Source organism: Mobula hypostoma, chromosome 5, assembly GCF_963921235.1.
Source record: "Mobula hypostoma chromosome 5, sMobHyp1.1, whole genome shotgun sequence".
Lineage (NCBI taxonomy): Eukaryota > Metazoa > Chordata > Chondrichthyes > Myliobatiformes > Myliobatidae > Mobula > Mobula hypostoma.
In genome coordinates this window covers 115,936,408-115,963,348 of record NC_086101.1, presented here as the reverse complement: position 1 = coordinate 115,963,348, position 26,941 = coordinate 115,936,408, and the positions used below count along the sequence as shown (strand labels likewise).

The following is a 26,941-nucleotide window of genomic DNA, read 5'->3' as shown; positions in this document are numbered from 1 at the left end:
CCTCATGTAGTGTTTCCTGGCTGGCAAGCCTCGTGTAATGTCTCCTCGCTGGCGACAGACGGAAACTGAACTCCTTTCAGAGTCAGGCTGAAGTACAGAGAACGGGGAGGAGGTCTGCCCCTGCATGCGTAGTACGCAGGCCCACCGGTGTGTGGACAACCCTGGTGTTCACGAACCAAATCCCCAGCTATGAGTAAATAGCCCCACTGCCCACAGAAAACCCGGAGTGGAGCCCCTAAGGCGGCTGGGTGTCATTGAACATCCTCCTGGCAGCTCCTGCAGCCAAGTTGGTGTCAAACGTATTGCTTCATAAGCTTTCCTTTGGACTGCAACAGTGAGGATGAGAGGGGGATCTTGATGACTGGGAATCCCAGGATCTCCGTACCTTCCACCCAGGACTGTGCCCTGGAGAGGTCACTTGAGTGCTACTGTCCATTGTCCTTCGAGACAGACATCGTCCTCCTGGCCTTGCTGATACTGAGTGAGAGGTCGTTGTTAAGGCACCACTCAGCAAGGTCTTCAATTTCAATATGCCGATTTGTCACCAGCTTTGATCAGACAGCGGTGGTCATCGGCAAACTTAAATATGGCACTGGGGCCATATTTAGCCTCACAGTCTGCATACATACTGTGATAACGTACTTTTGAAGCTTTGAGTAGAGCAGGGCACTAAGCACACAGCCTTGTGGTGCATCTGCACTGATGGAGATTGTGGAGGAGATGTTGTTGAACTAGGGTCTGCAAGTGAGGAAATGGAGGTCCAGGTCCTGAAGCCTATTCATAAGTTTTGAGAGGATGATGGTATTGAATGCCGAGCTGTAGTCAGTGAAGAGCATCCTGATGTAAGTATTACAACAATGTGGCCAATTAGCCTACTAACCTGCATCTCTTTGGGACGTGGAAGGGTGGGGTACCCTGAGCAAACCCGGATTGCCTACGCTGTAATATCAATACGCTACCGCGCCGTTCCAGGGCATTGGTCCTTTAGCAGTGTCACGTGGGGGCTAGTTCGCTTGTCAGTCGGAAATCGCTTCTGTCGATGGGCCTGTTGAAGGACACAACAGTTCTTTCCCATTGGCTGCCATGTGTGCCGTGGCACTGGTGTCTGGGTTCCGACACCTCGCGGCATAAGGATAACACGTGTGGGAGGCCCGGCCTCTTTCCCTTCATCCCCGCGGCCAGAGGCCACGTCCATGCTGAAGAACCATTGGGAAGGCACACTGCAGGTGCGGGGGAGCCCACACGTGCTCAGTATCTGTTTGTTGAATTTCAGTGTCGTAGTTTGTGTAACTGAGGGTTAGACGTTTGGTCAAATGTTTTACTGTTTGTCTGTAAATAAATGATTGATATATTTATTCAGAATCGGAGTCATGAGCCTGTAACAGGCGGACGAATCTAGGGGCCACTAGTTTTGGGCAAAAGGATGAACGTTGAGAAAGTGTACCTTGCCTCGGAGGGTGGGTGCCCAGGAAGTGGAGGAGAGAACCCACTCCATGTTTTATTTATTTATTTAGCGATACAGAGCGGAGCCCCTTTGAGCTACACTATCCCAGCGACTCCACAACCCCGATTAATCCAAACCTAATCACGGCACACGGGCTGGGGAGCTTGGCTGCAACCACCACAATTGATGGATGGAATGGCCTCGCTTTATCAATTTCTTCTGCTTTCACCGAAAACGGCAAATGGGGAGGGTAGCGGGGAATGCGAGAACTGGGTGGGGTGGCCTGACATCTGGGAATATCCATGCAAAACAGAAGGATCTAATCCAACATATAGAATTAAATATATATAAACACAATACACAGAATTAAAAAAAACTAATATTTTAATAAAACTGCAGAAATTCAGCAGGAGTTCAAAATGACTGTTTTTTTGAGTTGAAGAGGTCAAGAGATGCCAAAATCTTCATCTCTTCCTCCATTTGAGATTCATTCACACAAACACACACAGTTTCACACTCACTCTCACACCTGCTCACGCCCTCTGTTTGCTACCACATTCAACTTTCTCTTTCCTCCTCGCTCTCACTCCTGCACACTCCTCTCTCACACTCATGCCTGCATACTCTCTCAATCACACATCCTTGTTCACAATTTTCACTCGCTCACTCACACGTATTTTTCTCTCTCTCAAGCACACACGCACACACTCGGTATCTCTCTCTGACATACAATCTTCTCTGTCACTCACTCACCTACACACATCTTCTCTCTCTCACAAGCATGCGCGTGCACACACACACACACACACACACACACACTCAATACCTCTCTCTCTGACATACAAATTTCTCTCTCCTGCTCTCTCTAGCACATGCACAGACAACACTCTCTTTCTCTAACATAAAAATTTGTATCTCCCATGTTCTTTCACACACAATCTGTCTCTATCACTGGCTCCTTCTCTCAGACACACTTGCATTCCCTCTTCCACAATCTCGCTCCCATTTACTCTTTCACTAACGTATTTTCTCATTCCCTCCCTCCCATCCTCTCTCCTCTGTCTCCCACACTGTCTCTCTCCTACCCTCTCTCTACCCCTCCCTTCTCCCCCTCTCTCTACCCCCTTCCCCCCTCTCTCCCTACCCCTTCCTTCACTCTTTCTCACTCTCTCCATCTCTCATACGGTGGAGTCATTGTCCAAGTACTCTAGTTCTGTGCCGTGCTGCTTGAACTCTTGGTTGAGAAGCGAGGGGTTGCGGCAGAAGGCGGAGGCGATCTGGTCGAAGGTCTTGCCCCTGGTCTCAGGAACCTTAAAGTAGGTGAAGATGAAGAACCCCAGGAGTATCAGGGCGAAGATGAGGAACACAAAGGGGCCACACAACTCCTGCCAGCGGAAAGAGAGAGAGAGAGTTATTCATTATTATTTTATTCATATTACTTATTATTATTTTTAATATTTCCAGTTTGTCTTATTTTACACTTTGGTTGTCAGTCTTGCCCGTGTGTAATTTCCCACTGATTGTATTTCTTTGTTCTACTGCGAATGCCTGCAAGAAGATGAATGTCAAAGTGGTACACAGTATACAGTACCTACTTTGATAAATGTACTTTGAACTTCAGAGATATAGAGCTCTACAGCACAGAAACAGGCCCTTTGGCCCATCTGGTCCATGCCAAACTATTAATCTGCCTACTCCCATCGACCTGCACTGGGACCATAGCCCTCCATACCCCTACATCCATGTACCTATCCAAACTTCTCTTAAAAGTTGAATTCAAACTTGCATCTACCTCTTCCGCTGGCAACTCGTTCCACAGTCTCACCCCCACCCCGACTGAAAAAAATTGCTATGTTCCCCTCAAATCTTTCACTTTTCACCCTTAACCCATGACCACTAGTTCTAACCTCACCCAACCTCAGAAGAAAAAGCCTGTTTGCGTTTGGATGGCATCCGTTAGTCTCGTGAGACCATGGATCTGCGCCCGGAAAGTCTTGCTTCAGTCTCTCCAGGGCGCAGGCCTGGGCAAGGTTGTATGGAAGATCGGCAGTTGCCCAAGCAGCAAGTCTCCCCTCTCCACGACACGGATGTTGTCCAAGGGCCGATACAGCTTGGCACCGGTGCCGTCGCAGGAGTTGCCAGAGCGAGGTTGAAAACAGCGTCGGACCGCCTTAGGGACTCCAGTTCCAGATTTGTCCTCAGGGTTTACTCCCGAAGCCTTTCCCATAAGTGGGTATGGCCGCAAGGCAGCAGAGGTTTGAAATCAGAGTTTTCCCTCTCTTAGATGGACTGCCTTCCCAGGCTGACAAGCTCCATCTACCCCTTTTTGCGTTTACCCTTTTCATATCTCTCATAATTTTGTATACTTCTATCAAATCTCCTCTATATCTCCTACACTCCAGGGAATGAAGCCCTAACCTATTCAACCTTTCCCTAGAACTCAGAACCAAACTCAGTTCTAGTTTCCCTAGAACTAAAGTCCCGGCAACACCGTTGTAAATTCAATCTTTTTTACACCTTTCCTGTAGGTAGGTGACCAAACCTGCACATAATTGGCCTCACCAACATCTTATACAACTTCAACGTAACATCTCATCTCCTGTACTCAATACTTTGATTTATGAAGGCCAATGTGCCAAAAGCTTTCTTTATGAACTTATCTACCTGCGATGCCACTTTCAATGAATTATGGATCTGAATTTCCAGATCTGTCTGTTCTACCACACTCCTTAGTGCTCTACTGTTCACTGTGGATGGTCCTCCAGACGTGCAACACCTCACACTTGTCTGCATTAAATTCCATCTGCCATTTTTCCAGCTGATTCGGATCCTGCTGCAAGCTTCGATAGTCCTCCTCACTGTCCACTACACCCCCTATCTTGGTGTCATTTGCAAATTTGCTGATCCAGTTAATCACATTATCATCCAGATCATTGATACAGATGACAAAGAATAATGGACCCAGCACCGATCCCTGTGGCACTCTGTTAGTCACAGACTTTCTGTCAGACAGGCAACCATCTACTGCCACTCTCTGGCTTCTCCCGCAAAGCCAATGTCTCATCCAATTTAATACCTCATCTTGAATTCCGAGCGACTGACCCTTCTTGTCCAGCCTCTCACGTAGGACTTTGTTAAAGGCCTTACTAAAGTTCATGTCAACAACATCTGTTGCCTTCTTATCAATTTTCCTGGTAACTTCCTTGAAAAGCTCTGTAAGATTGGCTAGACACGCCCTACCATGCACAAAGCCATGTTAACTACCCTAAGTCGGTCCATGTCTATCCAAACACTTATATATCCAGTCCCTTAGAACTTTAACACGATTATGAGGAGTGATTGATGGCTTTGGGCCTGTGTAAGGAAAGAGTTAACTGTGATTCCTCCTTGGTACATACCAAAATAAAATAGAACTTGGAAGACAAAACGGCGTGTGATTGGAAAGTGGAGATCATCTGGAACAATGCACGTGCACAAACACAAATTCCTGAGATGAGATACCGGTGATAATGTTTTCCTCTTTACAGATCTGTTGTCCCTGTTTACCTAATTATGTGTCTGGGCTGAAGGTCATAACAGATAAGAGGGTGCAGCTGGATTGAAAAGTACGGAAGGGCGAGAATAATCGTTTTGAAAGGATCTTGAAGGATATAAAAAGGAGCACTTCCTTTGTGTACAGCAAGTGGGGAAGAGCTTTCTCTTGGGCTAGGACAGGATCAAATACCAGTGCCGAGTTGGAGAAGATAGGGGTGTACAGTGAGATGAGAAGGTGAAAGTATGAGGGAGAGAGGGAAAGAGAGGGAGGGAGAGGGAAAGAGAGGGAGGGAGAGAGGGAAAGAGAGGGAGGGAGAGAGGGAAAGAGAGGGAGGGAGAGGGAAAGAAAGGGAGAGGGAGAGGGAAAGAGATGGAGGGAGGGAGAAGGATCGATCAAAGATCGCCTCCCCCAAAAGCAAAGGGGGGAGAGTTTTCTCTTGGGCTAGGTCAGGACAAAATGCTGTGCTAAGAGTTGGAGAAGATAGGGGTGTACAGTGAGATGGTGAGAGTATGTTGAGAGGGACAGAGGGAGAGAGGGAGTGAGAGAGTGGGGGGAGAGGGGTGTGAGGGGGATGAGAGGGAAGGGGGTATGGAGGAGAGAGGCGTGAGGGGGAAGGGGAGAGGGGAGGAGGAGAGAGGGGAGGCAGAAGAGGAGGGAAGGGGGATGGGGGAGAAGGGAGGGGCAGAAGGGATAGGGGAGAAGGAAGGGAAAGGGGAATGGGGAGAGGGGGAGGGAGAGGGGTTGATGGGGGAGAAGGGGAGGGAGTATAGAAAGATCATTTAGAACAGAGATGAGGAGGAATTTCTTTAGTCAGAGGGTGAGGGTGTATCTGGGGAATTCATTGTCACAGATGGATGTGGAGGCCAGGTCACTGGATAAATTTAAAATGGAGGGTGATAGATTCTCCTTTAGTAAGGGTATGAAACTCTACAGGGAGAAGGCAGGAGAATGAGGTTGAGAGGGAAAATACATTCTGTGGCTACATTATTAGTTCCAAAGTTCAAAGTAAATTTATTATCAAAGTATGTATACCATATACTACCAAGAGATTTACCTTAAGGTACCTCTTGTATCTAATATAGTGGCCACTGAGTGTATGCTCATGGTCTCCTGCTCCAGGAGCCCATCCACTTCAAGGTTACAAGTGTTGAGCATTCAGAGATGGTCTTCTGCACACTGCTGGTGTAACACGTGGTTATTTGAGTTACTGTCAGCTTCCTGTCAGTTTGAACCAGTCTGTCCATTCTCCTCTGACCTCTTATTGACAAAACAGAAATGTTGCTCACTGGATGTTTTCTGTTTTTAGCACCATTCTCTGTCAACTCTGGAGATTGTTGTGCATGAAAACCCCAGGAGATCAGCAGTTTCTGAGTTGCTCAAACCACCCTGTCTGGCACCAGCAATTATTTCACGGTCAAAGTCACTTAGATCACATTTCTTCTGCATTCTGATGTTTGGTCTGGACAACAACTGAACCTCTTGACCATGGCTGCGTGCTTTTATACATCGACTTGCTGCCACATGACTGACCAATTAGATATTTGCTTTAACGAGCAAGTGTACCTAATAAAGTGGCCATCGAGTGTAAATCAGCCATGATGGAATGGCAGAACAGACTTGATGGGCTGAATGGCCTAATTTGCTCCATGTTTTATTCTAAAGTATTTTTGCTTGTGAGTATTGTGTCTCTGATGCAATATGCCTGTAAAGTTGCTGCAAGCTTTTAATCCACGCAAGTTCTTGACATTAACCTTTGACCTCCATGTCTGAATCTCAGAGCTCCCCAACACCTCCCACCCAGAATCAGGCCTCGGTCTGAATCCTGGAGCTTCCCAATACCCTGCACCACCAGCACCAAGGGAGCCGGTCAGCAGAAGAACTGCAGTGGTTCAAAAGGTGGCCCACGTCCGCCTCCTCGAGGGACAGTTCGGGTTGGTCTTGCTTCGACACCCAGATTCTGTTACCAGGTAAAGGGAAGCACATGCAAAGACACCCTCCTCTTCACCACATCAATACCTACTACTTTACCAACTCTCTCTCTTGCCTGGTGCTCTTGCTCCTCTTCCTCCTCTCTGTATCTCTCACTCTCTCTCACATATACTCTCTATCTGTCTGTCTTTCTCTCTGACTCCCTGTGTGTCTCTTTCCATTCCCCCCACTCTCTGTCTCTCTGTCCCCCGACCCCTCCCCTGACCCCTCCCTCTCTCTTTTTCCCTGTCCCTTCTATCTCTCTCTGTCCCCCATCCCCCAACCCCTCCATCTCTCTGCCCGTCTCTCTCTCTCTGTCCCCCTCACTCTCTTTGTCCCCTGTCCCTCCCTCTCTCTGTCCCCTGTCCCCCCTCACTCTGTCCCCTATCCCTCCCTCCATCTCTCTCTTTCTGTCCCCTGTTCCTTTCTCTCTCTCCCCTGTCCCTCTCTCTCTGTCCCGTCTCTCTCTCACTCTCTCTGTCCCCTCTGTCCACTGTCCCCCGTCCCTCTCTCACTCTCCCTGTCCCCTGTCCTCCCTGTCCCCTTGTCCCTTTCTTTCTCTCTCCTCTCTCTTTGACCTGTCCCCACCTCTCTGTCTCTGTCTGTCCCTCACCCTTCCCATCCCCCTCGTCACTTTTTTCTCCCCCTCTATTTTTGCTCTCTTCAACTCCCCACTCTTTCTCTCTCACCTTTCTCTTCCTTCTTTCCCCTTTCTCACTCTCCCTCCTTTCATCCATCTTCACTTTTTCTCTCCTCATCCTCTCAATTCCCCCTCCCTTCTACACTCTCTCTATTCTGTGCACTTTGTCCCCGCCTCTCTCTATCTCCCTTCTCTCTTTATTGCACTCCAACTTTTTTCTACTCATCTTGCATTTTCTCTCTCCCTCCATCCCTCTCTATCTCCATCCTGACTCCCATCCCCTCTCCCCTTCCCCTTCTCTCTCTGGCTCAGTTCCTCATTTACTTCCTTTCTCCTTTATTTACTCCCTCTTTCCCAGTCTCTCCCCTCTCCCTTCCTCTCTCTCTTTTGCTCTCCCACCCTCTCTACATCACTTCCTTCCCTCTCCCCTCCGTTCCCCCTCTCCGTTTCTCCCTCCATCCCCTTCTCCCCATTTCCCACCTCTCTGTCTCTTCTCCGTGCCTCTCTCTCTCCCGTTTGCCTCTTTCAGCCCCCTCTCTCCTTCCCCCTTTACCTCCCCTCCCTTTCTCTCTCCCCTTTCTACCCCTCTTCCTCCTCTTTCCCTCCCCTTTCTCCTTTCTCTCTCCCACCTCTTCCCCTCTCCCTCTCTCACCTTTATCTCTCCCCTGTTCTTCCCTCCCCTCTCACTTTCTCTCCCTTTCTTCCCCTCTTACTCACTCTTTCCCTTCTCTTTCTCTCTCCTCCCCCACTCCTCCTCTCCCCCTCTCCCTTTCCCCCCTCCCTCCCTGCCAGACCTACCACGATGTACTGGAATGACATTCCCACGATGAAATTGGAGCTCCAGTTGATGAAGCCGGCAATGGTGAAGGCCGCTGGCCGAGGCCCTTGGCTGAAGAGCTCAGCCACGATGAACCAGGGGATGGGGCCTGGGCCCATCTCAAAGAACGCCACAAAGCCGAAGATCCCCACAGTGCTGATGTAACTCATCCAGGGCAGCTTGTCCTGTGCAGAGGGACGAGGATACCATTACACTTGGGAGAGGCAAGACAGGTGATCGTGGTTAGGCTAACACAACTGGGAGTGTCTAATGGCAGGGCCTTTAACCACAGAACAGTACAGCACAGGAGGAGGCCCTTCAGCCTGTAATATAGTACAAACTAACTAAGTTAGTAATCAAATGTCCAAGTAACCCAGTGCCTTCTGCCCACACAATTCCATATACTTCCTGCACATTTATGCACACTTGATCCTATCTGCCTCTACCACCCTGCTTATGCCTCTCATAATCTTATAAACCTCTCTCAGAGGTTCTCCTCAGCCTTGCCATTCCAGAGGAAACAACCCAAGTTTATCCAGGCTTTGGAGACGGTGCAGAAGAGGTTTAAAATCAAATCAAATTTAATGATCATTCAAACCACACAAACCGGGATGCTGCTTGGTTTACAGGGCATGTGGTATCACGAGACACTGGATAAACTGGTTCTTTTCTATGGAGTGTCGGAGGCTGAGAGGAGATCTAATAGAGGTTTACAAGATTATGAGAGACATCGATAGAGTAGACAGAGAGTATCTGTTTCCCAAGGTTGAAATGTCTAATGCCAGAGGGCATGCATTGAAGGTGAGGGGGGTAGGTTCAAAGGGGACGTGAGGGGCGAGTATTTTACTCAGAGAGTGGTGGATGCCTGGAATGTACTACCTGGTATGGTGGGAGAGGCAAATACATTAGAGGCTTTTAATAGACGTTTGGATAGGTACATGGATGTGAGGAAGATGGAGGGATATAGACATGGTGTGGATAGGAGGGATTAGGGTTTGGGTATTTTTGATTTGCTTTTTAGCTGGTTTGGCACAACATTGTGGGCCGAATGGCCTGTTCCTGTGCTGTTCTGTTGTATGTTCTCTCCTTGTAGCACACGCCCTCTAATCCAGTTAGCACCTGGTAAACCTCTTCTGAACCCTCTTCAAAGCCTCAACGTCCTATAATGGGGTGACCAGAACCATATGCAATAGTCCAGATGCAACATAAGTTCCCAACTCTTGAACTCAAATCCTCGACTAATAAAGGCACCTTATCAATTTTTGTGGCCACTTTCCAGGGAGTGTTGGAAACCAATGTTTTTTGATACTTTTTATAAGATGAATTAACGTAAGACTTAAGCTGTAGTTTAAGCATTTCTACCTTTAACAAACACGTGTATTTTCACAGTATGTGGTGGTTCATCTCCACTCACTGGCAGAAAGTGGTATAGCAGCTAAACTAACGGTTTATCACCTTTCCCATTTTTCATTGGCTAAGTGTTTGCACATTACCCGCATGATGTAATTGTGCAACCATTAATTGGTTTATTCTTATCTAAGAACTAGTAGGGGACTTATTTCCCGGCTCTCTGCTCCACACACCAGTCCAGGTGACGGTAATGCATCTTTAAGTTGGATCGCCAACCACCATTAAAAGTCAGAAGAAGAAAGAAACACCAACAACCGCGCACTGAAGATGTCACCTTGACTGGGGATGAAACGTCTGCAAACTAATCACCAATCTCGGCGAGCACCACAACATCCAACACCACAACCCAAGCTACCAATATTCACCACCAATCCTAGATAGTTTTTTCTCCGCACGCAGGGCAGGGAGTCCAGAATCAGAAGGCACAGGCTTGAAGTGAGAAGGAAGTCATTTAAGGATCTGAGGGTTAAGTTGCTCACACAGAGGGTAGTGGGTATCTGCAACAAGCTGGTGGAGGCAGATATAATTATTACATTTAATTGCAAATTCTTTTTCCCCCTACAGATGCTGTTCAACCTGCTGAGTTCTTGGTGAACTTCTGTTGTGGCAACTTTTAAAAGGTATTTTGACACCTACTTGGGTAGGTAATATGAAGGCTCTGGGACTGTACTCACTGGAATTCAGAAGAATGAGGAGGAGATCTTATTGAAACCTATTGAATGTTGAAAGGCTTCAATAGAGTAGATGTGGAGAGGATGTTTCCTATGGTGGGCGAGTCTAGGACCTGAGGACACAGCCTCAGAATAGAGGGATGTCCATTTAGAATGGTAATGAGGAGGAGTTTCTTTAGTCAGAGAGTGCTGAATCTGTGGAATTTGTTACCACAGGCAGCTGTGGAGGCCAAGTCATTGGGTGTATTTAAGGCAGAGGTTGATAGATTCTTGATTAGTTGGAGCATGAATGGCTATGGGGAGAAGGCAGGAGATTGGGGTTGAGAGCAAAAATGGATCAGCCATGATGAAATGGTGGAGCAGACTTGATGGGCCAAATGTCCCAATTCTGCTCCTATATCTTATGGCTTAATGGAAGAGATATGGGCCCAAATGCAGGCAAATGGAATTAGGGTAGACGGACATTGCAGTCAGCATGGATGAGTGGGGCCGAAGGGCCTGTTTCTGTGCTTTACAACTCAAAGACTCAAAGTTACTGAAGTTAGAATCAGAATCAGTTTTGTTCTCCAATTTTGGCAGCTTACTTCCAAACATTTCATCACCACGCAATGAGATATCATCAGTGTGCTGTTAATCATGGTGTCCTCCAAATGCTTGGCCTTTATATACTCATCAGTCAGTTGATTGCTCATCATTACGGAAACTCAGTTGCGATGTGGGAAGGAAATCTTGTCGCTGATTGGCCGTGTGTTGTGGTCTGGAATTTTGCCCACATTGGCTCATAAACATCACGGTGCAAACGAACACACAGCATGCAAGAGAATTCCTAGAAGCTTGGCTTGCCACAAACAACTCCGTAAGCAGACTTGTAGACTTCGACCCTATTTATGAATTGATGCTGGCAAAATTCCACAAAGTTTGCCACAGCCAATCAGCGACAAGATTTCCTCCCCCTTCACAACTGAGTTTCCAAAGTGACAACCAATCAGCTGATTCAAAAGTATATAAAGGCCAAGCACCTGGAGGACACACCATTGTCAACAGTGCACCGACGATGTCTCCTCGCAAGGCAGCAAAACATTTGGAAGTAAATTGCCAAGATTGGAGAATAACTCAACTCACGCATCAACAACCTGAGCTACCTATTTTCCAATTTGTTTCCAAGAACCAGATGTATTACTGCTGACTTAACTAACACAAAATGTGTTGCTTTGGGAACTGGCACAGGAGATGGACTTCAACCTGAAATAGTGTGAAGTGATTCACTTTGGAAGATCGAATTTGAAGGCGAAGTACAGGGTACAGGGTTAGTGGCAGGATTCTTAGCTGTATGGAGGAACAGAGGGACCTTGGGGGTCCAAATCCACAGATCCCTCAAAGTTGCTGCACGTTGATAGGGTGGTTAAGAAGGTGTACGGTGTGTTGGTCAGGAGATTGAGTTCAAGTGCTGTGAGGTAATGTTGCAGCTGTATAAAACCCTGGTTAGACCACATTAGCGGTACTGTGTTCACTCTGATGCCTCATCATAGGAAGAATGTGGAAGCTTTAGAGAGGGTGCAGAAGAGGTTTGGAAGCTCCTGCCATGGTGAAGGAAGCCCCGAACACCGACAGAGATGGAGGATGTTCACTGCTGCCCTAAACACTAGTGGCGTAACAGGCATCGAGGATGAGGTGGAGAGGAGATTTACCGGGATGCTGTGTGGGTTAGAGAGCATGTCTAAGGTTGAATGAGCCAGGAATGAAGGAGGATGAGAAGTGACTTGACAGAGGACAGCTGGAGACTTCTCCCGGGGCGGCAATGGCTATTATAAGGGGACATCATTTTAGGAGATTGTGTGGGGGTGGGGGTGTTATCAGAGGTAGGTTTTTTTTTACAGAGAGTAGTAGGAGCATGGAATGCACTATCAGGGGTGGTGGTAGAGGCTGAAACTTTAGGGACATTTAAGAGACTATTAGATAGCCTTTCATTTTTCTTTCACTCGTGTGCCCGTGTGGGAGGGAAGGGTTAGGTTGATCTCCGATTAGGTTAAAGGTCGGTGCAACATTGCGGGCCAAAAGCCCTGTACTGTGCTGTGGTGTTCTATGTTCTGTCTGGCCCACGCCATTTTCTCACAGCCACCATCGGGTAGGAGGTACAGAAGCTTGAAATCTCACACCACCAGGTTCAGGAACAGCTCCTTCCCTTCATCCATCCAGTTCTCGAACCAACCAGTACAACCCTTATCACTACCTCAGTACACCAAACTAAGACCACTTTGCAGTGCAGTGGACTTGATGCGTTTTTGTTTTATGCAAGTACCTTCTTGTATAATTTTGCATAATCTGTGTATAATTAGTTTTTCTTGTGAATGGTGCTAATGTAATGCTGTGTGCCTACGATGCAGGTAAGTTTTCCATTACCCCTGTGCACACGTGTACTTGTGCAAATGACTATAAACTTGACTTGACTTTTTGACTAGGGGGAATTATTATCCAAGCTTGAGATGTGGTTCAGAGGGGGCAGGAAGCTTCAGAAAAGGAAATGATTTCAAATCTGTAAGAAATAAACATTTTTATTTCTAAAGAACCTTTTAATAAATAAACAATAAAAATTATATAAATAAAAGAAATAACTCTTAAGAAGGGGGGCAGTGCATTATTTGAAGAGCAAAAAAATTTGGCCAATTGGGTGAGCTTTTACTTACCAGCAGCGTCAAAGAAACAGTCATCACTATGGCACAGCCGCACATCCCGGCCAATCCCAAGAGTTGAAGGGCCCGGCGGCCCATCCTCTCGATGAGAAACAGCTGCAGAACAGAAGGGGAGGGGACTATCATTCAATGGCCGACCTGCCTGAAGCCCCAGATGCTCCTCATCTCACGGTCTTTCATACACCTCCTCCCACTTTTCACCCAGAGGCTGATCAGTGTCTGGAACAAGTTGCTGGAGCGAGTGGTTGAGGCAGATACAGTACTGTGCGGAAGTCTGAGTCACATCTCTAAAACCTAGTTCCCTCTGCTGTCCATTGCTCTTTCCTTCTTGGCCTTTTTCAACATGACCTCTTTAATTCATTTTTCACTACAAATTCCAGCATGTCGGTGGCTCACATGATGTCCTAAGCCGATCTTTGTTTTAAATGCCTCCTTGCAGGTATCACAAACATGCCCCATGTCTTCTGCATGTCTAGATTTTCCTTTACACTTACCACTATGGCGAGCAATGGGATGGAGTTTGCATATTTTTCCGCAGTTAGTGCAAGTTGCTGTAATGTATCTGATTTGGTGTTTCTTCTTCATGTGGGAACGAAAGGCTCCCATGGTGTTATAAATCTCACTGCAATCTTCAACAGGGCATTTCTCAATCGAAAATGGAATGTGCACCATAACCCCAGGCTTTCCTCCATCCCTATGTCTCGTTTTTTTTAATGTATATTTAAGGCAGAGGTTAATAGATTGTTGATTGGTCAGGTCATGAAGGGATACAGGGAGAAGGCAGGAGATTGGGGCTGAGAGGAAAATTGAATCAACCATGGTGAACTGGCAGGGCAAACTCGATAGGCCAAATGGCTTCTATATCTTATGGTCTTAAATATACTTAAAGACTTGGCCTCCACAACTGCCTGTGGCAAAGAATTCCACAGATTCACCACTCTCTGGATAAAGAAGTCTCTCTTCATCTCCATTCTAAATGGATGTCCCTCTACTCTGAGGCTGTGTTCTCTGATCTTAGATCCCACACCATAGGAAACGTCCCATCTACTCTATCAAGGCCTTTCACCATTTCATAGGTTTCAATGAGGTCACCCTTCATTCTTCTGAATTCCGGAGAGTACAGGCCCAGAGTCATCAAAAGCTCCTGATATGATAAGACTTTCAAACCTGGAATCATTTTCATGAACCTCCTTTCAACCCACTCCAGTTTCAGCATGTCCTTTCTTCGATAAGGGGCCCAAAACTGCTCACAATACTCCAAGTGAGGCCTCACCAGCGCTTCATAAAGTCTCAACGTTACTTCCTTGTTTTTATATTCTAGTCTACTTGAAATGAATGCTAATGTTACAGTTGCCTTCCTCACTACAAACTCAACCTGCAAATTAACCTTTAGGGAATCCTGCATGAGGACTCCCAGGGTCCTTTGCACAACAGATTTTAAAATTTTCTCTGCATTTAGAGAATAGTCTACGCTTTTCTTTCTTCTACCAAACTGCAAGACCATACATTTCCTGACACCTTAGTCCACCTGTCACTTCTTTGCTCATTCTCCTAGTCTGTTTTAGCCCCTCTGCAGCCTCTCCCCTTCCTCAAAGCGACCCGCATGTCTCTCAGACCCAGCATCTGGGTCTGTGGTGGAGGCGGCTCTCTGTCTCCCCCCCCGCAGGGCGGGTGGGAATGTGCAGGGCACTCGGCCGCTGAGCGGAATACTCACAGACAGCACAGTGAACACGGTGTTGACGATGCCTACTCCAATGGTGACGTACACCGGGTGTTTGATGCCCATCCCGATGAAGATGCTGGTGGAGTAATAAAATACCTGGAGAGAGAGGGGGAGGGGAGACAGGGAGAGGGGAGGGGAGGGGGGAGAGGGAGAGGGGAAGGGAGAGGGAGAGGGGAGGGGAGAGAGGGAGAGGGGAGGGGAGAGAGAGAGGGGGGAGGAGAGGGGGGGAGGGGAGAGAGAGGGAGGGGGGAGGGGAGGGGAGAAGGGGAGGGGAGGGGGAGAGGGAGAGGGGAGAGGAGAGAGAGAGGGGGAGGGGAGAGAGGGGGAGGAGAGAGGGAGAGGGAGAGGGGGAGGAGAGGGAGGGGAGGGGAGAGGGAGAGGGGAGGGGAGAGAGGGGAGGGAGCAGAGAGAGGGGGAGGGGAGAGAGAGGGAGAAGGGAGAGGGGAGGGGACAGGGGGAGGGTAGAGAGGGGGAGGGAGGGGAGAGAGGGGGAGGGCAGAGAGAGGGGAGGGGAGAGAGGGGGTGAGAGGGAGAGAGAGCGAGAGGGAGGGAAGAGAGGAGGGAGGGAAGAGAGAAAATTTAAAGAAGATTATAATGGTAACAGGTTTATTATTGTCAGATGTACTGAGATACAGTATTTGATGATGTGCTATCTGGACAGACCATGCCATACATACATACCTCGAGGTGGTGAAAACACAATACAGGGTGTACGTGTTACAATTACCCAGAACATGCAGAGCTGGCGGACAAATAAAATGCAAGGTCGACTGAGAGATCAAGTGCTCATCTATTAGCGTGCGAGAGGTTCGTTCCAGAGTTTGATAAGAGCTGGGATTGACAGCATTGGGAGTGGGAATCGCGGCAAGTGCGATTCACTGGGAATAAGATTTGAGATTGTCCAGATTGAGTGTCGAGGGGAAAGGGATTCACAGGGAGCGGGATTGGCAGGGAGCAGGGATTGTCAGGGAGTGGGATTCACGAGGAAACGGCTTCAGAGGGAGTGGGATTCACAGGGAGAGGGATTGGCAGGGAGTGGGATTCACTGGGAAACGGCTTCAGAGGGAGTGGGATTCACAGGGAGAGGGATTGGCAGGGAGTGGGGATTGTCAGGGAGTGGGATTCACTGGGAAACGGCTTCAGAGGGAGTGGGATTCACAGGGAGAGGGATTGGCAGGGAGTGGGGATTGTCAGGGAGTGGGATTCACTGGGAGAGGGATTGGCAGGGAGTGGGGATTGTCAGGGAGTGGGATTCACAGGGAGAGGGATTGGCAGGGAGCGGGGATTGTCAGGGAGTGGGATTCACTGGGAAACGGCTTCACATGGAGTGAGGTTCAAAGGGTAACAATCCAGCCTTTGAAGTTGCTGTTGAACGCCCAGCACCCTTGGGGACATCCACTGGCGGGAGAGGCTCCTGATGTCCTCTCTGCGACTCCAGACCCTCTAAAATGCACGACTCCAAATAATTGTCACGTGAAATGGGCCGAGCCAACTTCTAAATGGCAGGCATGAGGAAATCTGCAGATGCCGGAAATTCAAGCAACACACATCAAAGTTGCTGGTGAACGCAGCAGGCCAGGCAGCATCTCTAGGAAGAGGTACAGTCGACGTTTCGGGCCAAAACCCTTCATCAGGACTAACTGAAAGAAGAGCTAGTAAGAGATTTGAAAGTGGGAGGGGGAGGGGGAGATCCGAAATGATAGGAGAAGACAGGAGGGGGAGGCATGCGCCGGTCGTGCATGCAGCCTGGTACGGCCGTTCCGATCTATTCTTACTTTCTACTTCTTACTTTTCAATTTATGTTATTTTTTGTATTTTTTTTCTCACGGTAACACGTCGAAGCTGCACCCTCTCTAACATGCTGGTAGAGAGAGTTTTATTTGGGTTTTCTTTAGCGCTGGAAATGGTTACATCCCGACACACGGGACAGAAGCAAGGTCGCATTGTGTATTTCATGGACCAGCAAATCCCGGCCAGCTTAGCGAACAGAGCGGTGGACACCCTTGCTGAAATCCGGAGGAAAACACACAGAGGGGGATCACAAAGCCGAGGAAAGAGGACCAGGTCGAGACAACAGAGACTTATGGAGAAGAGGAGTTCGGTGGGTAATACCGTTCCGGCTGACCGGAAGTGCACTGAGAGCGGTAAGCGTAAAGGAGTTGGGTGCTTACTGATCTGGTTAACAACGGATGTGCAATCCGGGGTATATTACGATCGAGGAATGTGTTTACAGACTGGATATTGAACTTTTTACTGTTGGACTTCGGCCACATTCCACCGTGATACAACACTTGGCAGCACGGGAGGTTGTTACTGCCTGTGGCCATCGAACTTGCAGCTCCTCCCGTGGAGGGTCAGACACCCTGAGCCAATAGACTGTTCCTGGACTTATTTTCCATCTGGCATAGTTTGCATTTTGGTGTTTGATTGTTGGGGGTTTTTGTATTGCTATATTTATGCTCTATTCTTGGTTGGTGCGGCTGTAACGAAACCAAATTTCCCTCGGGATTAATAAAGTATATCTATCTATCTATCTATATCCAAGAGCTGGTCAGGTGATTGGCAGAAGGGATACACGGCTGGAGAAGAGGGAGGATCATGGGACGGGAGGCCTAGGGAGAGAGAAAGGGGGAGGGGAGCCCAGAGGAAGATGGAGAGCAGGCAAGGAGTAATTGTGAGAGGGACAGAGGGAGAAGAAAAAAAGGGATGGATGGATGAATAAATGAATAAATAAATAAATAGATAGATAAATAAATAAATAAATAAGGGATGGGGTATGAAGGGGAGGTGAGGCATTAACGGAAGTTAGAGAAGTCAATGTTCATGCCATCAGGTTGGAGGCTACCCAGACGGAATATAAGGTGTTGTTCCTCCAACCTGAGTGTGGCTTCATCTTTACAGTAGAGGAGGCCGTGGATAGACATATCAGAATGGGAATGGGATGTGCAATTAAAATGTGTGGCCACTGGGAGATCCTGCTTTCTCTGGCGGACAGAGCGTAGGTGTTCAGCGAAATGGTCTCCCAGTCTGCGTCGGGTCTCGCCAATATATAGAAGGCCACACCGGGAGCACCGGACACAGTATATCACCCCAGCCGACTCACAGGTGAAGTGTCACCTCACCTGGAAGGACTGTTTGGGGCCCTGAATGGTGGTGAGGGAGGAAGTGTAAGGGCAGGTGTAGCACTTTTTCCGTCATCCCTTCCCACTGATCTCCCTCCTGGCACTTATCCGTGTAAGCGGAACAAGTGCTACACATGCCCTTACACTTCCTCCCTTACCACCATTCAGGGCCCCAGACAGTCCTTCCAGGTGAGGCATCACTTCACCTGTGAGTCGACTGGGGTGATATACTGCGTCCGGTGCTCCCGATGTGGCCTTTTATATATTGGTGAGACCCGACGCAGACTGGGAGACCGCTTTGCTGAACATCTACGCTCTGTCCGCCAGAGAAAGCAGGATCTCCCAGTGGCCACACATTTCAATTCCACGTCCCATTCCCATTCTGACATGTCTATCCACGGCCTCCTCTACTGTAAAGATGAGGCCACACTCAGGTTGGAGGAACAACACCTTATATTCCGTATGGGTAGCCTCCAACCTGATGGCATGAACATCGACTTCTCTAACTTCCGTTAATGCCCCCCTCCCCTTCTTACCCCATCCCTTATTTATTTATCTATCTATCTATTTATCTATCTCTTCTTTTTTCTCTCTCTCTTTTTTTCTCCATCTGTCCCTTTCACTATATTCCTTGCCCATCCTCTGGATTTTCTCCCCCCACCCCTTTTCCTTCTCCCTGGGCCTCCTGTCCCATGATCCTCTCATATCCCCTTTGCCAATCACCTGTCCAGCTCTTGGCTCCATTCCTCCCCCTCCTGTCTTCTCCTATCATTTTGGATCTCCCCCTCCCCCTCCCACTTTCAAATCTCTTACCATCTCTTCTTTCAGTTAGTCCTGACGAAGGGTCTCGGCCCGAAACTTCAACTGTGTTTCTTCCTATAGATGCTGCCTGGCCTGCTGCGTTCAACAGCATTTTGTGTGTGTTGTCTAAATGACAGAGTTGCCCAGGGTGTAGAATGAAGACCTCGCCCCTCCCCAGCACAAGAACTCGTGGCAGTGGATGTGAGGATATGGTGGGTAGTGTGTGGAGAGTGACGGAAGAGTGACCGGGTCGGGGTGGAGAGTGACCGGGTCGGGTGGGGGCCGCGGTGGAGAGTGACTGGGTCGGGTGGGGGTCGCGGTGGAGAGTGACTGGGTCGGGTGGGGGTCGCGGTGGAGCGTGACCGGGTTGGGTGGGGGCCGCGGTGAAGAGTGACCGAGTGAGGTGGGGATCACGGTGGAGAGTGACGGGGTGGGGTGGGGGTCGCGGTGGAGAGTGACCGGTCGGGTGGGGGCCACGGTGGAGAGTGACCGGGTCGGGTGGGGGCCGCGGTGGAGAGTGACCGAGTGAGGTGGGGGTCACGGTGGAGAGTGACGGGGGGGGTGGGGGTCGCGGTGGAGAGTGACCGGTCGGGTGGGGGTCACAGTGGAGAGTGACCGGGTCGGGTGGGGGCTGCGGTGGAGAGTGACCGGGTCGGGTGGGGGTCACGGTGGAGAGTGACTGGGTAGGGTGGGGGCCGCGGTGGAGAGTGACCGGGTGAGGTGGGGGTCGCGGTGGAGAGTGACCGGGTGGGGTGGGGGTCGCGGTGGAGAGTGACCAGTCGGGTAGGGGTCGCGGTGGAGAGTGACCGGGTCGGGTGGGGGTCGCAGTGGAGAGTGACGGAGGAGTAAGCGGGTCGGGTGGGGCCGCGGATACTCACAGCGTTGACGCCCGATAGTTGCTGAGAGATCTGCAGCATGACGGCGATGAAGAGGGGTTGCCGATAGGTGGGGCTCCTGAACAGCTGAGCGATGGTCACCTTACGTTCCAGGTTCATCCTCCGCTTCTCCTCCTTCATCTCCAAGAGAGAACTGGAGACATCCTGCTGGCCCGTGAGTCTCCTCAAACCTGTGCATGACACCAGAGAGCCTAGTTACCAATCGGTTAAAGGTTACCTCACCATGGTGGGAGGTACGAGGAATACTCCGAGGATAATGGCTGTTAGACAACACACATAAAATGCTGGAGGAACTTGACAGGTCAGGCAGCATCTATGGAGAGGAATAAACTACCGAGGGGAATTCTGTCCCCCATTGCCTGCACCCCCATGAGTTCCGTGCCCACTATAACACTGAGATCTTCTTCTGTCGTCTCTGTCTCTGAGCCCACTTCTTTGGCAAGAATTCCCACACTGATGACCCCTTCTCCTGTCTCCAACACTCCCTCCTATTCTTGGACATTCCGCTCTGGTTTCTGCCTGCCCTGGGTCTTTTCATCTCTAATTGCTGACCAGCTCAACTTCAGCACTCCCCTCTCCCTCTCAAATCTTACCCTCTTGGTACACTCTGTTCTCCACTGTCTCCGCACCAGTCCCAACCCGCAGACCCGCAGACAAACGGGGTGCGGTGCGTTTGTAGTGTGGCGGACTGACGTCTACCTTGCTGAGGTGAGGCGGTAACTCTCAGACACCTCCTCACAGCTACTCCTTGAAGAGGACCCCACTCCTGGTGGTGTCTCTGACTCCATCACCGACCTCATCGACTCTGGAGAACTCCCATCCACTGCCACCAAACTCACAGTTCCCCTACCCCACACTGCTCATTCCTACCTCCTACAAACCTGACTGTTCGGGTAGGCCGACTGTCTTTGCCTGCTCCTGCCCCACTGAACTCGTGTCCACAGACCTCGACTCCATCCTACACCCCCTGGTTCAGTCCCATCACATCTACATCCGCGACACTTCACAGACTTTATACTCTATTGTCACCAAACAATTGATACTAGAATGTACAATCATCATAGCAATATTTGATTCTGCCTCCATCTCCTCATAACTTACAATTCCTTCGTCCTGACCACCTCATTTTCACCATGAACGTCCAGTCCCTATACACCTCGACACCCCATCAAGAAGGCCTTAAAGCTCCGCACTTCTTTCTCAACAGAAGACACAACCGGTTCCTTTCCACCACCTCCCTCCTCCATCTGGCAGACTGGTCCTCACCAGCAACAATTCCTCCTTTGGCTCCTCCCACTTTCTCCAAACTCAAGGTGTAGCAATGCCTGTCTCTTCACTGGCTAGGTGGAACAGTCCATATCCCAAGCCTTCCCTGGTCTTCCTGCCCTACGCTGATAACTGCTTGGGTGCCACTTCCTGCACCCGTGCTGAGCTCACCAGTTTCATCAAGCTTCCTCCAAGTTAAATTCACCTTTCCTGTTTCTGACACCTCCCTCCCCTCTCTCGAGCCCTCTGTCTCCATCTCTGGATACTGTGAGGGGATCCTGAAGTAACCCTATTAACTGTACTTTTGAAAAGAGAGAGAGAGTTATTTACCACCGATATGTTGCTTTTGAAAAGAGAGAGAGAGATGAAGACTAACTGTTGGACTGTCACTTTAAGGCACTGGAAGTAACTTTGGATTTCTACTGAGTTGGGTTTGGAGACGGCACCGAGCAGCTCGAAAGTTGCTATGGTGACCAAGGACAGGTTGCCTGCTTGCATTTCTTCACAGACAGAGGAAAGAGGGATTACTTGAATGACAGTTGATGTTCAGTGCCATGAGATAAATAGGAGGTCGGATGATACAGACCTCAGACACATGTTTGGACACTGAATGAGCATTGTGCCCGCAGAAAAAGTGGGTTTTGGTGGATCAATCAGGCGTCTTGATCCAATTGCTCTTGCAGTGGAAGGAGGAGAAGCGGTTGACTGGTGGGGAGTTGTCCATGTGTCCACCCTTGCCTGGGTGATAGCTCCACCACAAAAAACCGGTCCCCTTGGTCAGAGTCACAGTCAGTGACTTTTAAAGGATTTTGGAGGACGACGAGAAGATTGATGGCATCAACTCACCTGAAGACTCAAATCTCTCCCTCTCTCACTCTCTCTCTCTCTCCATCACTACTCAACTCAATACCACGAACTGAACTGAACTGAACTTTACTCATCATCGTAAGACTGTATCTTTTTACCCCTAGACTTAAAGAAGCTTGGTTTTTCATACATATATTTCCACACTTACTGATATACTTACTTTTATGTAATCATTGCTAACCTGTTTGATTTATTTACATTTATATTACTGTATTGCGTCGTTACTAATAAATATTATTAGTTTATACCAATACTGGACTCCAAAGTGTTTTCCATCTCTGCTGGTTCTTTATCCCCGTCACGGGGTACGTGACAAAATTGGGGCCTGCATCCGCAATTTGAACAAATTGGTCGGGAGGCTGGTTTGAATTGATTGGGGAAAATTCCTTGTGATCTGGTTGTGTGGAATATCAGCAGAAATGGAGTTTGAAGTTAATAAGTTTATGGCAGAACCAACCCCTGAGGCGTTGGAGGATGCTAAGAGGGATTTGCTGTTGGGAATTGCTCAAAGGTTAAAACTAAGAGTGACCACTAAAATGAGGAGCGTTCAGATGCAGATGATAATAGCCCAGCATTATGTAGCTAAGGGAACGTTTGAGGAGGAGGCGTTAGAGTTATTTGCTGAAGGTAGGGTACATACTGAGACTGAAGCTCGGTTGAAACTGAAATTGGAATTACTACAGCTCGAGGCCGAGGTCGCAGAAAAACAGAGGATCCATGAGGCTAGAGAGGCAGATAGATGGAGAGAAGAGGCAGAGAGACAGAGAGCGTTTGAAAGGGAGAAATGGCAACGTAACAATCAGGTGGTGAACCGTGATGAGGGGTTTAGTGTCAGTCAAGAAATTAGGTTAGTGCCTCCATTTGATGAAGCAGAAATTGATGGGTAATTCCTACATTTTGAGAAAGTGGCCCATGATCGGAATTGGCCGAGGGATCAGTGGGCAGTGCTACTACAGAGTGTGATTAAGGGGAAGGCTCAGCATGCTTATGCAGCCCTGTCTCTCGAAGACACAAAGGATTATGATAAAGTGAAAGGTGCTGTGTTTAAGGCTTATGAGTTAGTCCCGGAGGCGTATAGACAAAGGTTTTGAGGTTTGAGGAAGTCCTGGAACCAAACGTATGTGGAGTTTGCCCATGAGAAACGGGTGAACCTTGATCGGTGGTGTGCTTCAAAAGAGGCAAATGAGAATATTGACAACTTGAAAGAGTTGTTATTGATTGAAGAGTTTAAAACCTGCGTCTCGGCTGAGATAAGGACGCACTTAGATGAGAAAGGGGCAGCGACACTGTTGGAGTCTGCTAAGTTAGCAGACGAGTATGCCTTAAATCATAAAGCTAAGTTTTTTCCCACTAAGAATAACCAACAAGGGAGTAGAGATAATCCACCAGCTAAACCAGAGAGTAAACCGGGGACTAGTGACAAAAGTAAGGAGGAAGGGAAACAGTCAGGGGGAAAATTTCCCAGTTTCAAGTGTTACTCTTGTGGAAAACTTGGCCATGTGGCGTCCAATTGTTTTGCTATGAAGAGGGGAAAAGGAAAAGAGAAAGAGAAAACCCCAAATGCCTGTGTTCAGACGGCTAAAACACCGCTGAAGAAGGAGGGGTCTGACCGAGTTCAGGAGGGACTCGAGAGATTTATTTCAGAAGGGTTTGTGTCTGTGAAGGAGGGGTCAACCCCCGTTCCAGTGAGAATCTGGAGAGCTACTGGAGCTTTCCAGTCACTGATATTAAAGAGTGTTTTGGAATTTGGTGCTGAGACAGAGACTGGGGAAGTAAATATTATCAAGGGCATTGGAAAGGGAGCAGAGGCCGTGCCTTTGCATAAGATAATTTTGAAATGTGACGTAGTATCCAAGCCAGTCACAATAGGGGTACGATCTGAACTACCGATAGAGCATGTTGATGTCCTTACTCGGTAATGACCTTGCAGGTGGAGATGTTTACCCAGCAGTTCAGCTCACAAATAAGCCTGAACAGGAACTTCAGCAGTAGCTGGCTCTTATACAGGCCAAGGTTCAAGCTGTTGCTGAAGTTCCTTTTCCAACTGGCAAGAAAGCTTTAAGAAGGTTTTTAGGAATGGTTAGGTATTATCGTAAGTTTTGTAAGAACTTTGCTGACATCGCTCTTCCCCTAACAAAACTCCTGGGGAAGAGTGAAAGATTTGTATGGAATGACCTTTGCCAGGAGGCATTTGAACGCCTGAAAACCATTCTGTGTTATCATCCTGTGCTCAAAGCACCTGATTTTTCAAAACTATTCTCGATAGCAACAGACGCAAGTGACGAAGCTGCTGGGGCAGTACTGTTACAGAAGGGTGTGGATGACATTGAACACCCAGTAGTTTATTTCTCAAAGAAATTTAATGTGCATAAGAAAAATCATTCAACTGTTGAAAAGGAGTTATTGGCACTTATTCTGGCCTTACAACATTTTGCGGTTTATACCTGTCCTGCTCAAAGACCCCTTGTGATTTACACAGATCATAATCCGTTGGTGTTTTTAACTAAAATGAAGGATAAGAATAGAAGATTGTTAAATTGGAGTCTAATATTGCAGGAATTTGATCTGACATTCAAACATGTGAAAGGTACTGACAATATTATAGCTGGTTGCTTATCCAGATGTTAAGTTGGAAACTGTACACATTTTTGCTCTGTCAGCTGATGATTTTTTTTTGCCTGTATCGTTTCAAACTCTGTAATTAACATTTTTTTAAAAATCGTCTTTGACAATTTTTTTCTCTGAGGAAGGGGAGTGTGAGGGGATCCTGAAGTAACCCTATTAACTGTGCTTTGGAAAAGAGAGAGTTATTTACCACCGATATGTTGCTTTGAAAAGAGAGAGAGAGAGATGAAGATTAATGGTTGGACTGTCACTTTAAGGCACTGGAAGTAACTTTGGATTTCTACTGAGTTGGGTTTGGAGACGGCACCGAGCAGCTCGAAAGTTGCTATGGTGACCAAGGACAGGTTGCCTGCTTGCATTTCTTCACAGACAAAGGAAAGAGGGATTACTTGAATGACAGTTGATGCTCAGTGCAGTGAGATAAACAGGAGGTCGGATGATACAGACCTCAGACACATGATCTGGACACTGAATGAGCATTGTTGTGCCCGCAGAAAAAGTGGGTTTTGGAGGATCGATCAGGTGGATCGATCCATCGCTCTTGCAGTGGAAGAAGGAAACGGGGTTGACTGGTGGGGAGTTGTCCATGTGTCCACCCTTGCCTGGGTGATAGCTCCACCACAAAAAACCGGTCCCCTTCGTTAGAGTCACAGTTGGTGACTTTTAAAGGATTTTGGAGGACAATGAGAAGATTGATGGCATCAACTCACCTGAAGACTCAAATCTCTCCCTCTCTCACTCTCTCTCTCTCTCCATCACTACTCAACTCAATACCACGAACTGAACTGAACTGAACTTTATTCATCATCGTAAGACTGTATCTTTTTACCCCTAGACTTAAAGAAGCTTGGTTTTTCATACATATATTTCCACACTTACTGATATACTTACTTTTATGTATTCATTGCTAACCTGTTTGACTTATCTACATTTATATTACTGTATTGCGTAGTTACTAATAAATATTATTAGTTTATAGCAATACTGGACTCCAAAGTGTTTTCCATCTCTACTGGTCCTTTATTCCCATCACGGGGTACGTGACAAAATCTTTTACAAGCCTACTGACTCTCTCAACCATCTTGACTGTACCTCTTCTCACCCTGTCTCCTGTGAAAATGCTATTCCTTTTTCTCAGTTCCGTCATCTCCGCCGCATCTGTTCCCAGGATAAGACTCTCCTTTCCAGGGCAGCAGAGATGTCCTCCCTCTTCAAAGATGGGGTTTCCCTTCCTCCACCACTGATGCTATCCTCACCCACATCTCCTCAATTTCCCAAACATCTGCATTCACCCTATCTTCCTGCCGCCCTAACAAGGATAGAGTTCCTCTTGTCCTCACCTACCACCCCATGAGCCTCCGCATCTGACACATCATTCTGCATCTTTACCTTTCCCCACCCCCCAATCACTTTCCACTTTTTGCTGAGATAGATCCCTCCATGGTTCCCTTGTCCATTCATCCCTCCCCACTAATCTCTGTCCCGGCACTTATCCCTGCAAGGAGCCAAGGTGCTACACCTGCCCATTCACCTCTTCCCTCACCTCTATTCCGGGCCCCAAACAGTCCTTCCAGGTGAGGCAACACTTCACCTGTGAACCTGCTGGGGTCGTCTATTGTGTCTGGTGCGCCTTATGCGACCTCCTCTACAGTGGGTGAGATCTAACTTAAACTAATGGACCGCTTTGTCAAGCGCTTCCGCTCCATCCACCAAAAGCAGAAATTCCCGGAGGCCAAACGTTTTAGTTCCGATTCCCTTTTCTGTTCCAACATGTTGGTCCCTGGCCTCCTCTACTGTGACAACGAGGCCACCCTCAGGGTGGAGGAACAACACCTTACATTCCGTCTAGGTAGCCTCCAACCTGATGGCATGAACATCGATTTCTCCTTCTGGTTACTTTTCTCTCTCCCCCTTCCCTCTTCTATTCCCACTCTGGCCTCTTACCTCTTCTCCTCACCTGCCTATCACCTCCCTTCCCCCGGAGGCCCTCCTCCTTCCCTTTCTCCCATCGTCCACTCTCCTCTCCTGTTAGATTCCTTCCTATCTGGCCCTTTACCTTTCCTACTCACCTGGACCTGACTGAGACCTCAGGGCAGTGGTTTGAAAGAGACTCTGTGAGACCGCTCCCAGGGGGGCCTGGATCTGAGTGGAACTCAGGGCAGTGGGTTAGAGAGGAGACAGACTGTGATAGAGGGGCCTAATAGCCTCCTCCCAAGCTGTGTTTGGCCACAGGAGTCTGAAGGTTTATACTGTAAACTTGCACAGCAAGGAAACAGGCCCATCGGACCACTGGATCTGTGCTGACTGTCAGCCACCCATGTACATTGATGCTATTTCAGTCTCCCCACATTCCCATCCACCACCCCAGATTCTACCCCTCACTCACAAACTGGGGGGGGGGGTAATTGGTCATTTATAGATGGGATATGAGAGGACACTACAGAAGCCTGAGGAACTCATACAGCC

At 48.4% G+C, this 26,941-nt stretch overlaps 1 protein-coding gene across 1 annotated transcript in view; it reads right to left on the bottom strand.

Annotated features, from left to right (window-relative positions):
* Window positions 1-2,574: 2,574 nt before the first annotated feature.
* LOC134346951 (solute carrier family 2, facilitated glucose transporter member 4-like) overlaps window positions 2,575-26,941 on the bottom strand; it is an 81,814-nt gene continuing 57,447 nt past the window's right edge. The window contains exons 7-11 of the mRNA XM_063048844.1: window positions 19,700-19,887; window positions 14,890-14,994; window positions 13,170-13,271; window positions 8,386-8,589; window positions 2,575-2,829 (exon numbers count right to left, since the gene is read on the bottom strand). Of these exons, the coding sequence (XP_062904914.1) occupies window positions 2,623-2,829; window positions 8,386-8,589; window positions 13,170-13,271; window positions 14,890-14,994; window positions 19,700-19,887 (806 nt within the window). The 3' untranslated portion in view covers window positions 2,575-2,622. The remainder of the gene's footprint in view (window positions 2,830-8,385; window positions 8,590-13,169; window positions 13,272-14,889; window positions 14,995-19,699; window positions 19,888-26,941) is intronic.